Raw genomic sequence first — 15897 nt, 5'->3', positions numbered from 1 at the left:
CGAGCTGCAGAACTTGGCACCACGGTCCCATTCTGCCAAAACCCAGCGTTTGGCCCGACCGGTCAGGAAACTCAGAGCAAAAACCACTTTGCTCTGCTCAGAGGGGAACTCACTCGGTCTAAACTCAAGATGGAGCCGGCAGGAGGACAAAAATGCTCGACAGTCCTTAGCCGTCCCATCAAATGGGTCCGGAGGTCCCAGCTGGATCTGGACGGATGAAGATGGGGAGATGTGTTCCAAATTCGTGAGACGATCACGGAGTGTCTGTAATCCGGATTTACATCCCTGCAGTTCTTGGTACAGGGCTGGCAGAGCAGCAGAGTCCAGTTTGCAGAAGACTGGGCTAAGTCTCAGTTCTCCAAACTTCCTGCTGGGTTTAACATGGCTGGAGCGTAATGTTACGGGTGGTCAGATAGAATATACCCAGAAGCAGGAAGACTCAAACAAATCCATTGAGTTTTAAACATTTACTTGAACCAAACAAGTTTCAAACAGAGAAGACACTCCAACACAAAAAACAGAGAGAACAGAACTTAAATAAGAAGCAAGTTGATTACAGGCAGCTGTGATCAATTAGCGAGGGACCACAGAAAAGCTGCCAGAGAAGTAACAAAAGGAAACAACACTAGAGGGCAACCATAACAGTGTGTTGTAACACACCCTCATCACAGTTGGGGAAAGAAGCAGGTGAAGAAACACATAAGAACTGTTTCTAAAAAGGTAAAAAGGTCATATGTAATTTACAGTTTGAGTGAAAATGTAACCCCTGTGTTATATTTAAATAATTTTAAAATAAAAATTTATTTCACAAGCGATAACCTTATATGTTGTCAGGTCACATATAAAAGAAAAAAATAGTATTGCTTCAGAATACAGGTCGTCTTTTTTTCATGTAAATAGAATGTAGGCACTGTATAGTGATATCAGGAAATACTAATATGTAACAATAGATTCTGAGAACCAAGAGGCATACCATCTAAAGGATAGTGGCGTCCAATCAGAGAACTTGATCTCAGTGATTTTGTAACTATGTGTAATAACTTAGTACTGGGTACAGGGAAAAATTAAGTTATCTAAATACAACAGGGTAAGAATTTCATGAATATTGGCAAGAGCTTTTAAAATGAGGTTGGCAATCTAATGAAAGGGATCATTACTGAAGATTTCAGAGTTAATTCGTAACTACAGAGTAAGTTCTCCATAATTACTGTGCAAACCTTGTAATATAAGATAATTGGCAGGATACAAATCATCTACCTTGTAGATATTTTCTAACTACTGCTACTGATATCATATTACATATTTTGAATGTTGCTGTGATTGGTGTCCAGAATCCGCTTTCTGACATTGCTGTGATCCCTTTCATTCATTTAGGTCTATCTGAACTACACCGGCAGTTGGAAACCATGCCCTCATTGTCAACTTAAAACGCTGCTTTTGCCGTAAATGCTTAAGAAAAATTGAAGAAATTGTTATTGTTTTTTCTGTTTTGAACTTGGTTTTATTCATTCATTCATTCATTCATTCATTCATTCATTCATTCATTCATTCATTCATTCATTCATTCATTCATTCATCTTCTTAACCGTTTATTCCCTTTCGGGGTCACGGGGTTGCCGGAGCCTATCCCGGCCACTTGGGCGTAGGCAAGGGATGCCCTGGACTGGTCGCCAGTCTGTCACAGGGTAGAATATACTCAATCACACATCCATTCACTCTCACACTCACAGTTGCCAATCAAGCTATGTAGCATGTTTTTTTTGGACGGTGGGAGGAAGCCGGAGATCCCGGAGAAAACCCACGCATGCACGGGGAGAACATGCAAACTCCACACAGAAAGGTCCCCCATTGATGTTGTGTTTTTCATGTCCCCCAGCCGGGACTTGAACCAGGGGCCTTCTTGCTGTGAGGCAAGAGCGCTAACCACTGCGCCACCGTGCAGCCTTGGTTTTATTCTTCGAACAAAATTAATTATCCATTGAAGCCAAAAAAACTGAACAGTATGTGATTATTCGTTTACTAAACACTTCTAGAGCTCTACATGTCACATCCAAAAGCTTATTTTTGTACAAAACATTTGATCTCATTTCCCACTTGCTACAAGAGATTCAGACATCTGGACGTTTGCACTTTGTTGACAGTCCCTTGGCAGCTGTTTCACTTCATGTCAGTATTTACAGATGGAAGAGAACACTTATCATTAAAAGGCATTAAAAACGTTCTTTTTCCTTTTGAAATGCACTTGTAGTTCACTCTCTGTGTCAATACAAAATGATTGAGATACTTGCTGACACATTAGAACGTTTATCAGAAGAGTTATTGAGGCCGGAAGTCCGAATCTGTGAAGATCTTTCAAACTTTACCATACCGATAATTTTCTTATTTTCATAGCGACAATTATAATAATAATAAATGGGTCCCCTAATTTTATTTTTGTTTTTATTTTCCCTTCTCGGATTATTGCGACACAGTGAGACTTCAAAGTGGGTCACATAGACACAGAAACACGGGAAAGGAAGGGGCTGACAGACAGACAAATCTTAGACAGAGCAAGAGAGAAGCTGCGGGAAAATCTTTGAACAATCTTATAAACCCTGATTGGAGACGTGATTACCGATGTTTTAGCCCAGTGGAATTTTCAGGATAAAAGGTCAGCAACTTCAGTTAAAGGTATACTTCTGTTTTGAGTTGAAGTGTTGCGTTTTGGGTCATTGTGTTGTGAGTTAATTTTTTCAGTGTTGTGATAGAGTTGTAGTGTTTTATTTTGTGTTATGTTGCAAAATCGAAATTGTTGCGTTGTGACCCTTCTGGGCCACCGTACTAAAAACCTTGTATTGTTCGGTGTATTTGACCTGTGTAGTTATGGAGGAGCTGGTTTCAGGAGGCAGGGGTGTGGTCCTGCCCCCAAATTTAACTGTTTTACTTTGCATTGCATTACAAGATTAGACTCTAATCCAAATAAGTAAACTCCACTCAACGTTGATTTTCACATTAACTCTACAGCAGGGGTGTCCAAAGTTTTTTTGGTGAGGGCCAAATACAGAAAAATGAGCAAAGGTCCGGGCCGCACACAAGAGGTGACATATTGACACATGATTACTGTGTATTTTTAACTCATCGATAATGTGAAGAACATTGCTCTCAGTGGGAGCAGTGATGCTGATCTGTGCCACATAAAACAAGCGCACGTCAAAATGAAACATTCACTCAGACAATGAAACCTCATTCCAACCAGGCAGTTCAGAACAGGTTTATTGAGCAGCTGAAGCCAGCGGTCTTTACATACATACATACATACATAGCCGTTAGTGTGGTTGACTGGCAGAGCGCACGATTTTGTAGATTATAAAAAGTCGAAGTCCTGTTTTCTGAGAAAAGTAGACCAAGAAAAAGGGCTTATGGGTGACCAACGAGGACAATTTTAATGTTAAACGCACACAATTTAAAAAGCTTAATTTTACAATTACACTCTGTGACAAAATATGCAGCTATGAACAAAAAGAAATTCCAAAAACAAAACAACAAGTTCTTTTTTACATAAAGGAAATACTTTTTCACAGTTCAGAATGCTATTCATTAAAATGTTCCGTCCTCCGAACACACAATATATCGACCCCCCCACACCTCCGCTCTGTGCTCACACACCCATCTCCACCTGCAGGCGCTCCTCCCCCCCTCTCTCGTGGCACGCGCCCCGCTCAGCACACACCCACTCCGCAACACCTTTCTGTGACCGACTCCATCTAGTGTTGAAACTGAGAAGTGCAACAGCGCCATGTGCGGGCCATATTCAATTATATTTTCAAAATTTGCTGCGGGCCAATAAAAACAGACCGTAGTTTGGACACTCCTGCTCTACAGTAATCTTTTAGTCCTCTGACATTAGCTATGTCCTTTTTTAATGATGTTTGCAGTTCTGGTACAACTAAAGTTTAAGAAAGGCTTCATCCTCACTTTATGTTTCAAAATTGATTTTCTAGACACAATTTTAGCTTTTTTCTTTCTTTTATTGAAGGAACTTCTCCATTTTATCCACTGGGCTTTCTTAATATAAAGACAAAAAAGTCAAAAAATATTCTGCTATTGAAACATCCTGGATAAAAAACATTTCACTGATATTTTTTTAACAGCTAAAAGAAAAGCATTGCATTATTCTGACCCACATAAAATTCAAATAAAAGTGTTATATTGTTCTTAAGGTCAAGCTAAAAGTTGATTTGAACTGAAAACAATTATTTAAATCAAAAATAAATGTAATCCCTGTTCAGATACATTTATTAAAGTTTCATCTTAATAAACTATGAAAGTGCGATGACTTAAAATGAAGAAGCAAAAAGTTGAATTTCTTTTTCTAAAACATTTTTATTTTATATTTTTATTATTGTTTTACACCATAATTCTGCAAATGTATATTTATGAAAAAAAATCACATAAAGATTAAATTCATTTAAAGTAAAATTTAAAAGTTATAATGAATAATACCCATTTTTTTTAATAAAAATATACATTGTTATAATCAACTCATAAACCTTTTGTAAAGCACATTAGTATATATTTGATCAACTGAAAAATCAGGAAAGGATTAAAATTCTGTCCTTAGGAAAACCATTCTAAAGTGGCAAAGTCATTCATCTGTTTGTTTATGGCTACATTTATATTGTAGTTTTTTTTTAGACAAAAATATAAAACTGTTAAAAGAAATGTCGATGCAAACACACATTGAATATTTGTCATAAAAAATAATTATAAGCTCAATGTACAGAAATAAAGTCAAAAAGTTTTTATTCCCTAACTCCTTGAATTTTTTTTACATTCACTTTCCAGGTTTTGCTGTTTTGAAGGAAAATCCTCCTCCTGTTGTCTCACGGTTGCACAGGTTTAACTTTTATAGACAACACGTTTGGTGAAAGTCCATATGTTTGCAGAAACTACACACACACAAAACAACACAGAAAACACACAAACACACAATTTAAATACTATTAGTAAATAATATCATATATGAGACATTAATATATATTAGCTACTATCTGTTGTTGGCAGTTTTCAGAAATATAAATAGAACTGTTACCTCTTCAATGGCTCTCTGCACTTCAGCTTCAGTAATCGCACCAAAAGACCTAAATCCCATGTCCAGTCCAACGACGTAGTCTGATTAACACACAAAAAAGATCTTTGTAGGTCAAAAATTTTATTGAACAAGGGAGAAATGTGTGACAAGACACAATAAAAAAGAAACATTCAGAAAAAGGATTGACTTACTAAGCCCTTTGGTTGTTGAGGATGTTTTTGTAGAGTTGAGTGTGGAAATAAGAAAAAGGAAAAAAATGTTAAAAATTTACCGATGTCACACATGATACAATTTTAGATATTTTGTGTTTGAACATCCGTAAGACAAAATTTCACAAAACAAAATATTGTTTGGTCTTTTGGGATTAGGAAAATGTCTTGTAGTCATTTAAAGCAGGAGTCAGCAGAGTTTATGGCATGAAGTTCCAATTCAGTATTTTCTCCTTAACAACTGTGCCATCAACAACTATAATACGAACTTTAATACAAAGAAATGCAAACATATTTCCAATGTGAACTGTCAAATACCACGAACAGGTCAAACATATTTTTTTAAACAAACTTTTGCATTAACTCAAAAAAGTGCTTTCATTCCAATATTGCTCAAAGAGAATAGATCAAACTTGAAAAAGTATTGCCACTATTTTTGTTTGGAACAAAAAGTAATGCATTTGCATCAGAACAAAATATCATATATCTCTAAGAACGTGTGCAACAGCTAGTGGATCAGCTTCATACTTTTCCCACTCAAAAACACGATCAAAGAATTAAAGAATTCTTTAAAGTAAACGTCTATAATTTACAGATTAAAAAGTTAAAAATCATACCGGTTGCTGCAGTGATGTTCACTCCAGTACTTCTGACGTTCTCAAACACAGAGAACAGAGTGAATGTGTATTTAGTTCCAGCAGTGAGAGATGAGACGGTGTGGTGGATCACTGCATCTCCAGCTGGAGCACTGATGTTTGTCTCTGTGCCGTTAAACTGAAGAACAAAGCTGACATTGGTGTTCACTTTATCCCACTGCAAAGTGATGCTGGACTCATTCTGTCCTGATGCTTTACAGTTTTTGGCATTTGGAGGAGCTGAAACAGAAAGGAAGATGGTGATGTCTCAAGCAAATTACCAGTTGCAGTTTTATACTGAATTACTCCCCAGACGAGACTCTCCCCAGGCGCACCCAAATAGTCACAACTCAATTTTGTTTGTCCTTGTCAACTTGATACATAAGATCTCTAACTCTGTGTAAGATATAATATATCGATCTCTACTTCAGAGAAGAAAAATCTGCTCATGGTTGCTGTTTTTAATCCTATGATTGGCACATTTCTAGTTATGATTGGTTGAATAAGGTTTTGTCCCCATGGAGTTGTAGATGATGGTAAATACTCATCTTTAAAACTACCTACAAATTTATGAAAATTACATTGACTTATTATAGAACCCAACATGATGGAAAGAAATGAAAAATAAACTTCAAACACGCAGGCTCAAAATTAACCCACATCTCAGTTAACCGGTTAAAGAAAATGTTGAAAACGTTTAGGCTTCCACAAACGATTATTAAAGTACTGACTAATCTGAAGGTATTTGCCCCATGAGCATCTTATGGCAGCGGCAGCAACATGCTGTATAACTATCACAGCTCGTTCAACATTTATGAACCAATGATACAATAAAACCTTAGTGTTAAAGCAGACACACAAGTCATGACTTGCTATGGGTTACCACTAAGTAAAGTTTTCGAAGAAAATAATAGCGTAAAAAATAAACCATCATATTAGTTGCAACATTTAGGCCTACCTCAGTTTTAGTCATGGACCACAAAAAAAAGTTTTGGTTGTTGAATTTGTGGCGGGTAGCAGAAAAGGTGCATCCCTAGCCACATACGAGGGCAAACCCTGTTCTTTATTTCGCTCCTCCTCTTCAGAGATGACTGTGACCTTTTTTTTGGGTCCATCTCTGATGTTGTGGCGCTTGACAATAAACCAATTTTCACTTTCATTTGTGTTCCCTTTTTTAATTTGGCCATTTCACACATAAATTAACAGAAAACCCAGAATTTTATATACCTGTATTAAAATGTAGGTTATAGAACAGTGTTTTTCAACACACTGGTTGAAAAACACTCTCTGTGCCATGGGAGATGGTCAGGTGTACCACGGGAAATTACCCATTCACTGATCTAAAAACATTTACCATCACCAGGATATCAGATCTTTGTTCATCCAAACAGGCCCTAATAAAACACTGAGTAATTAGGAATATGAAAGATCATAAAATACTTTTTTCTTTGTGTTTATTTGATCTTATTTAAGACACTTTGATAAAAATGACTGTACCGCGATTTAGCACCGCTTCAGCTCTGTTTTCGTAAAAGTCCTGCCCCTTTAACTGTCTCCACCAATCATTCTTTGACCTCTAATCATTCGTCATCAGTCTGACCAATCAGAAGTGGTAAAAGTCTTCACTTCCTTGTTCCACTTTAGCTCATAAAGTCTCTCGGTTCCAACAAAAATACCAGCTAAAGCTCGTCTGTAGCAGAATCCGGCGTCAGACCGTGGAACACGTGAACAAAACAATGAAGCTCAGAGAAGCGAATCTGCCTGCCATCTGTGGCAGTTTTTGCACTACATCTCCCATGATGCATTGGGTTAAATTGACAGCGTCTCAGTGTACAATGAGTCTTCCCTGTTAAACGTCTGGAAACTGCAACGAACACACATCAAACATTTTTTAAATCTTCTTGATGAAATCAGAAATCAGTTTAGTTCTCCTTCAAGGTTTGTGTTTATTAACAGCCAAACATCCCAGAGTTTGGTCAAAGTCATCTCTCTAACTGAAACACTTTTCTAATAATGTCTGGTTTATTCTATATGTTAAATTTAAGAAGAAGTAATGACAACATTTAAGAAACAGGATTAAGGTGAAGTGGCCAGCAGACACAATTGAACTAAATTGAAACAATTTAACCATCTAAAATAAAATAAAACATTTTTGTTAAAGTTTTAAAACTTCATCTTTTTGTTTAGCTACAGAAAACATAAATATAATGTTAGTCTTTTTGTGTAAATTTTATCAAAAATATTGTGATCATATAACTGTTCAAAAATTACAGTTGCCTTTGCTCTAACATTGAAATAAATATAAAAAAAAGTAAATCCCTATTTAGAAAGAATATATTTGATTTTTTGTGAGGTTACATAAAATTGCATGTTAATAAACTGAAGGGAAAAAACAACTACCAGGGTAAAATTTCAAATAATTTAGTTAAAAATTATTACGGAAAACTAACTTGACTTTTGTTACATCTTTTTGTAAAAACAGCTGCAACTTCCATCTTTTTCTGCCACAATTATCACAAAAATGCATGTGAGATTGCAGAGGGATTGTACATCAATAGACACTACAAGTTTCTCCTTTTTTCAAATTTTGGATGCTGGTGTGCCGCAGGATTTGTCAAGGATGATGTGTGCCTTGAAAAATACTGTTATAGAATGACACGGTATGACTTTTAAATATTTTATAAAGTAGATTTACCCCCACCCCCACCTTCCTCTCCCATCCTTTGACTTAATTTGGGAGAGATCCGCAGTTGAACGGATTACCTCCACTCCTCCCCTTTTTCTTTACACATCTTCCTGGTGTCTTATCAGCGGACAGAATAGTGTCACGCCCTCCTGTTGCCTGATCAAGTCACATCCCACTGGGCACGACAGGATTGCACGCAGCTGCAGGGGGCGCCGATTCGCTGGTTTCAAGCGAATGTTCCAAACAGCGTGAAATAAGAGATCATAGAAAACCAAATAGCGGCGCTTTTTTCTCTTCTAAGCATTGAGCCGGGACCCCTTTGAATTGGTGCCCTGGGCAAACGCCCGTACTGCCCGTAACTAAAATTCCTACTGCTAATAATAAAAGTTAATTCTTTTCATTTGTATGTTTTTTTTTAAACAGTCTAATCAGATTGATATTTCGAAAGGATACACAGATGAAACAGTTTTAATGGGAAGCTTTATATTCTTACCAGTGACCACTGTGAGCTTTTGTCCGCTGCTTCTGACGTTCTCCAACACAGAGAAGAGAATAACCGTGTATTTAGTCTGAGCCGTCAGGGATGAGAATGTGTAAGTTACTGGTCCATCTCCATCTGTGGCAGTGATGCTGGTTTCTGTGCCATCAAGCTGAAGAACAAAGCTGACGTTGTTCACTTTGTTCCACTGCAGAGTGATGCTGCTCTCATTCTGTGTTGTTTGCCTGATATTTTGGGGATTCTGAGGAGCTGTAAAAAGAAAAAACAAGACATTATTCGCTTTAGAATTAAAAAAAAAAAAGTTGTTTTAAAATAAATATTTAGGTAGTATTACATCCAGATAGTTCAAATCCTCTGGTGATCTCAAGACATGCCTTTACAAAACCTAATCCTCTTCTCTCTCTATTGTTCTAAGTCACCATATATTTCCGATAAAGAAGAATCCTATAACTACAGATTTTTTTATTTATGTGCAAAGTTTAAGACCAACCATTCACCTTTTAAAACCCACCATATCCATTACAAGCATGTTCAATCCTCTTCATGTATCATATATGACACTGACTCATGACAGCATTACTTTGTGCCCCCTTCTGGTTAAGTTAAAGGGTTGTCATTTAGTTCTAATACATATATTAGTCGTCTTACCAGTAACTGCGGTCATATTGGTTGCTTTGCCTCTGACGTTCTCAAACACAGAGAAGATAGTGAATGTATATTTAGTTCCAGCAGTTAGGGAGGAGATTGTGTAAAATATTTGTCCATCTCCATTTGGTGCACTGATGTTTGTTTCTGTTCCATTAAACTCTAAGATGAAGCTGACATTGCTGTTATTTACATTATCCCACTGCAGAGTGATGCTGGTCTCAGTTTGTCCTGATACTCGAAAACTATGATTAGGAACTGGAAAACAAGCACAAACAGACACAGATTAGAACATGGTGTGTTAAAAATTATAAGTCTTCTATTTTTTAAAAATGATTTGTAGTCAATTTTAACCTTTTAAAAAACAAATCAAGTTTAAAAATCCATGATTAAAAATAATATATTGCTTATAGCCTTGGGTGAATAATACACACAATCAATGTTTTAAAAAAAATTAGGGGTGTAACAGAACACGTATTTGTACTGAACTGTTTCAGTACGGCAAGTTCGGTTCGTGTCACTTCTATACCGTTTCAGTACTTTTCTCCCCGCATCTGTATTGTAACAACCCAGCAGGTTCATCACTCATAGCGGGAAACGAGAGAAGAGCCACCAATAAACTGGCGGTTGTCTGTGCCCCATACATTCTCAGAGAGGTAGATAGAGGAGACACACAAACAGCGTAACAACATGAACATCACTTCTCTTCACACTTCACACTTCCCATGAGTCTTAGTGGCTATAGGCGGGGCTAACCCCCCAGGTTGCCACAGTATTAACTTTGTGCGGAGGCGGAACCTATGTTAGCAATGAGTTTCTGCCGAGGTGCTTTTAGGTGACGGACAGTGAGCATGTCAACAGACTAATGCAGATGCGAGGCCAGAGATTGAGGACCCCCCCCCCCTCCCCCCCATCTCTTTAGGCTCTCCTGTGTGGGAACACTTTGGCTTTGTTGTCAGCATCAATGAAGGGAAAAGACAATTGGATAAGTCAAATGCTGTGTGTTGACATTGTTACACAAAGATAGCGTATGTCACAGGTAACTAATCTGCTAACACACCTAAAGCGGCATCACCCGCTGGGTTGAACAAGAAAAATAAATGTGCAAGTTAAAATGTTTTTTTTGCAGGCCAGTATTAAGTATCTAAAGTTTTTTTTTCCTGACAGCTAAAAGTTGTACTATTATATATAGCAGATCACCTAAATAAATATATTTTATTTATTGTTATGTAAAACCAATAAATGCATTTTGCAAGTAATATTTTTCTGCCTTTTTTATACCGAAAAAATACAGAAAATGTACAGAACCAAGCCGTATGAAATACTGAACCGAACTGAATTGAGATTTTAGTGTAGTGTTACACCCCTAAAAAATATGTTTTCAATTTTTGCTCTACCATTTGGTTTAGCAGCCAGTAAAAAGGTTAAGAACAAATCCAGTGACAAGGTTGCGTAGCTTTTTCATCTACTTTGTAAAAATACAGTTTTGCTTTAAATGTCATTACAGCACTATTGAGAGTAGCAGGAAGTAAACAAGTTTTATGATGATGAAATAGAAAAAAACATTACCTGCACAATAGGGATAATAGCATGAAAATTGATCAAACGGTTTGTAGACGTAGAAATCTCCGTAACAGAGTTTGACCTTGATGAAATAGGGATAATAAACGTCGCAGCAGTTTCCAGTGTAGCTATAACACACAGGCAGTGTTACAGATTGGTTGTACTCCGTGGGATGAGGTTCTGCCAGTTTAAAGTGAGACCTCCCACATGTATTTTTACATGTTTCAGTGATGTGAGCTCTGGTTTGTCCCAAGAAAAAGCTGTACCAGCCTCCTGGGACAATACTTCCACCACATCCGTTTACGGGGCTCCAGTCACTCAGTGCAGTGTAGTGCTCACAGGGGTCGACACACAGAGCACTTCCATTATTAATGAAGCAGTTCAGGTCTGGAGCACAAAATGTTTCTCCACAAGGAAGATGTCGATGGTCTTTTTTGTTTGCATGCAAGAAATAAAAAGACATGAAATTAGTAAAACTAAAGAAGTTAGATGTTGTACTTAGTAGTGGCCTCAACAGAACTCAACACTAACAAAACACTAAAATAAAGAAAAAGAATCCATCAGCTCTTTGGAACTCTTAACATAAAAACTGATATTAGGATAAAACTGTAGAGATCAATAACAGTGTTTCATATGCAGGGAATCTATTGAGGAAGCGGCAGATCCAAATACACCAAATCAGAGAATAGAATGTGAATGGAAGATATATAAGGTAAAGTTTGGTAGTGATCATTATGCAGTTTTAAATTTGGTTCATAGGAGCAGAAGAGTTAAGTAAGAGAAAGGTAGATGGAATTTTGATATTGCTAAATGAAAGAAAAGAAAAAATGTAATATGCAATTCTCAATTAACAATTTAATTTGCAATTTGATTGTGCAATTTCAAAATACATTTTATATTTTATATTGAATATTGAATTAACAATTCAAAATGGGAAGGTGTTAGGCCCCACCCAGTTAGCAATTCAATTTGAATTTTGACACAAATAAAGTGCCATGCGTATGCAAATGAAAATGCATTATCCGAGTGGGGGCGCTGTTTTGCAATTTTGTTGAAATTTTGAAAAAAAGAGCACGACAAATTCCAACGCAGTAAATTTTAAGATACTTTAAAATGAATTTAAAGCAAACAATGTATTGAATTGAATGTATTAATATTGCAAATTGCAAAATGCATTTTCAAAATGAATAGTCAAATTGCAAATTGAATTGTAAATTGCAAAATGCATTGTCATATGAGTTATCACTTAAAAAAACATGACATTTTAAAATGCAACAGATTTTGTTTTTATTTAGAATTTTGAATTTAGAAATTAAATTTCTAAATTGCATGAAGGCATTTTTATATTGCAAACCTGAATTGCATATTGAATTATCAATTTCAAAATGCATTTTGAAATTGCACAGTCAAATAGCAAATCAAATTGTCAATCTAGAATTGCATATTAATTTGGATTATGGGTGAAGAAAACCTCCAAAGTAATTACATGTATGAAAACTTGCCTACGAGTTTGAATATAACCTAAATATAGAGAAAGGTCAAAGAGGCATCATGAAAGTTGTGATTGAAGCTGCAGAGCTAAATTCCTAAAAGCAAGGGACTGACAAAATTCAGCGGCCTGAATCTGTACTGAATCTGTTCCGCCAAACTAGAATAACAAATCGATAATAATAATAATGGATTGGATTTATCTGCGCTTTTCAAGACACTCAAAGCGCTTACAGTGCGTCCATTATTCAGTCACTCCTCATTCATACTTGGTGATGGTAACTACTGTTGTAGCCACAGCTGCCCTGTGTCAGACTGACAGAGGCGTGGCTGCCAGTAGGCGCCTACGGCCCCTCTGACCATCACCGGGATCATTCATGCGCATTCACACACCAGTGGAGCCACACTGGAGGCAAGGAGGGTGAAGTGTCTTGCCCAAGGACACAATGACATTTTGGCTGGTGGGAGCGGGGATCGAACCACCAACCCTTCGATCATTGGACGACCCGCTCAACCACCTGAGCCACTGTCGATAACTCTTATTGTTTTATTTTCCCTTAAATTCTGGTGTCTGCCCATAAATGTTGCACTACAAATAAATTGACCCCAGTTAATGTGAAGAAAGTTATTCTGCATTTATGTGATAGTTGGAGATTTTTTTTTGTGACATTCATGTGTTTTCAGAGTCAAACAGGCATTTTCCCGATCATTCCAACACCACTTAAACGCAACATTTCTCTAAGTTTGCTCTTTTCCCTGAACAGAAATCAACCTATTTGTGCAATTGGCACTAAAATAAATCCCCTAAATGTGATGTTTTTTAAACATATATCAATTTTCAATTAAAGTTAAAGCATGTTTTTGTCCATATTCAGTTTTATTTCTCTTTTGAGGTGGATTACCAAACACTTCACGCTTTTGCTCCTGGTCCGGCGTTCAAGTTAAATTTGAGATTTCTTTGTGACTCTCGAGTAAAAGGTTTGCCAAACCCTGACTTTAGAGGAAAGTTACGACAAATCCAATAAAGGAAAATAATTGAAGTTGTCTTCAAGTTTTAGACATATTGCTCTCACACCATAATATGTATTTTTACACCTGTAAGTTGATGTTAAAGGTGTAACTTTATTTGCCCATCACATTTCAAATGTAGTCCTGTGTTTATGATCTTTTTTCCTAATTTTTTTTAAAAATGAAGTTGAGTTAGATATGCAAGTGTGGCCTTAGTTCATCAAAAAAAAAAAAGACCCAGATATTTGTTGTTTTTCAGGAAGAATGCAGAAAGTGGAAAATAATGATTGGAACTTGGTGTTACTAGAGAGTAAGGATCTTTTTATGTAAAGATCAAAGTCACTGGTAATTCATTTTTGAATACGTTAACAATGTAATGCTCTAAATAAGGAGCCACATTAAACATTTGTTAGACATTTTTTGATCACCTTCCAAGCAGGTAAAGTAGATTTTCTTACCGGTTAAGACGGTCAGTTGAACTCCACTGCTTCTGGTGTTCTCAAATACAGAGAAAAGAGTGAATGTGTATTTAGTGGCAGGATAGAGAGGGAAGACTGTAAAGACTGTTGGTCCATCAGCATCTGATGTAACAAAGATCCTGTCTTGATAATCAGCATCAAGAAAATAACCACTGTATTTTGCCTTACTCCACTGCAGAGTGACACTGGTGTCATTTTTTTTAATTGAACTGAAGATTTCTGCATTTGGAGGAGCTGAAGAAGAAAAACAAGATGAGAGTGAAAGATAAGATTCTGAGAACAGTACATTATTCACAACAAGTCTTTAGTAGCCAAAACAATTGGGGCAAATTTACAAACTGCTATTAGTAAAGTTAGTTTAGATTTCAAGTCTCACCAGTGAATGCATCAATGCTGATTCCACTGCTTCTGACATTCTCAGACACAGAGAAGAGAGTGAATGTGTATTTAGTTGCAGCAGTCAGAGATGACACTGTGTAAGTTACAGAGTCATCTGCAGCTGGAGCACTGATGTTTGTTTCTGTGCCATTAAACAGGAGAACAAAGCTGACACTGTTGTTGACTTTGTTCCACCGTAGAGTGATGCTGGTTTGATCTTGACCAGCTGCTCTGAAGCTGTGCTTTGGAACTGAAACAGGAAATAAACATATTAACACTTAAAGAAATGGAAGGTTAACATATTTTTTGGCGATCTAACAATGATTATTTAAACATAAAATAAATTATAAATAGTAATGGATGAAGATGAATAAATGTAGTTTGTGTCAATTACATTTTTATTTCCATGGAACAGGTAAAACAGTATACATAGAAATAAAATACCAAGCAGCTTAGTAATAGATCAGTACCTGCACAATATGCAGTGTTGCATCCTGGGAGTCTTTGAAGTTTGTAGACATAGTAGTCTCCATAGCAGAGTTTGACCTTAATACTGTATGAGGATGTGTAGGAGCAACAGGAACTGCCATAACTTTGACACAAAGTGCGTGTTACAGTTTGATTGTATTGAGTTGGATGAGGTTGTGTCATCTGCAAATGATAATAACTGCTGCTACATCTGCTGTCTTGTACACAAGTTTCAGGAATCTGAGCGCTGGTTTGTCCCACAAACATGCGATACCAGCCTCTAGGGGAGGAGTCGTTTCCACTACAGTATGAATTTCCATTGATGTTATATTCAGAAAGCCAGTTATCATTCAGTTCAGAGTAATGTTGACAGGCTTCACCACACTGAGCTGTTCCATTGATGATGACACAGTCCTGGCCTGGAGGACAAAAGGTCTGTCCACATAAAATATTTTGCTCATCTATATTTAAAAAGAAAAAGGAAAGAAAACACTTTTAGACATTATTAAATGAAAAAATGTTCAGCATTACCTTATGGAAAACAGGTTTATAATTAAGTCAGACCTTAAAGTCATCTATAACAGGGGTGTCAAACTCATTTTGGTTCGGGGGCCACATTTCATCCGCCTAATCTCAAGTGGGCCGGACCAGTAACGTAAAGGCAAAATATCAGCCTTGTTTTAGTTTTTTTTTTACTTAATTGGAAAGCAGGCCTCAACCAAAATGGTAGCCTAATCATTTCTTATTGCACATTCTTTCACAGAGGCC

At 36.8% G+C, this 15897-nt stretch overlaps 1 protein-coding gene and 1 long non-coding RNA gene across 4 annotated transcripts in view; both read right to left on the bottom strand.

Moving 5' to 3' along the window:
• Positions 1 to 4342: 4342 nt before the first annotated feature.
• Positions 4343 to 5395, bottom strand: LOC144987178 (uncharacterized). The gene is made up of 3 exons (XR_013651049.1): positions 5263 to 5395; positions 5072 to 5151; positions 4343 to 4928 (listed from the first exon to the last, which is right to left on the bottom strand). It is a non-coding gene; the product is annotated as an uncharacterized LOC144987178 (long non-coding RNA).
• A 349-nt stretch (positions 5396 to 5744) lies between these two features.
• Positions 5745 to 15897, bottom strand: part of LOC101161675 (uncharacterized) — a 30946-nt gene continuing 20793 nt past the window's right edge. For 2 of the 3 annotated variants that reach the window (XM_078936249.1, XM_078936250.1), the window contains 7 exons: positions 15132 to 15590; positions 14660 to 14911; positions 14263 to 14517; positions 11315 to 11737; positions 9749 to 10003; positions 9095 to 9349; positions 5745 to 6155 (listed from right to left, as the gene is read on the bottom strand). In XM_078936249.1, the coding sequence (XP_078792375.1) occupies positions 5863 to 6155; positions 9095 to 9349; positions 9749 to 10003; positions 11315 to 11737; positions 14263 to 14517; positions 14660 to 14911; positions 15132 to 15590 (2192 nt within the window). In that variant the 3' untranslated portion in view covers positions 5745 to 5862. The remainder of the gene's footprint in view (positions 6156 to 9094; positions 9350 to 9748; positions 10004 to 11314; positions 11738 to 14262; positions 14518 to 14659; positions 14912 to 15131; positions 15591 to 15897) is intronic. The other variant, XM_078936251.1, reaches the window with a different exon arrangement.

The sequence above is a fragment of the Oryzias latipes genome, chromosome 18 (assembly GCF_053564925.1).
Source record: "Oryzias latipes strain Hd-rR chromosome 18, Olatipes_Hd-rR_3.1".
NCBI classification, from domain to species: domain Eukaryota; kingdom Metazoa; phylum Chordata; class Actinopteri; order Beloniformes; family Adrianichthyidae; genus Oryzias; species Oryzias latipes.
Note: the sequence above shows the minus strand (reverse complement) of the source record. Positions and strands in the feature narration are given on the sequence as shown.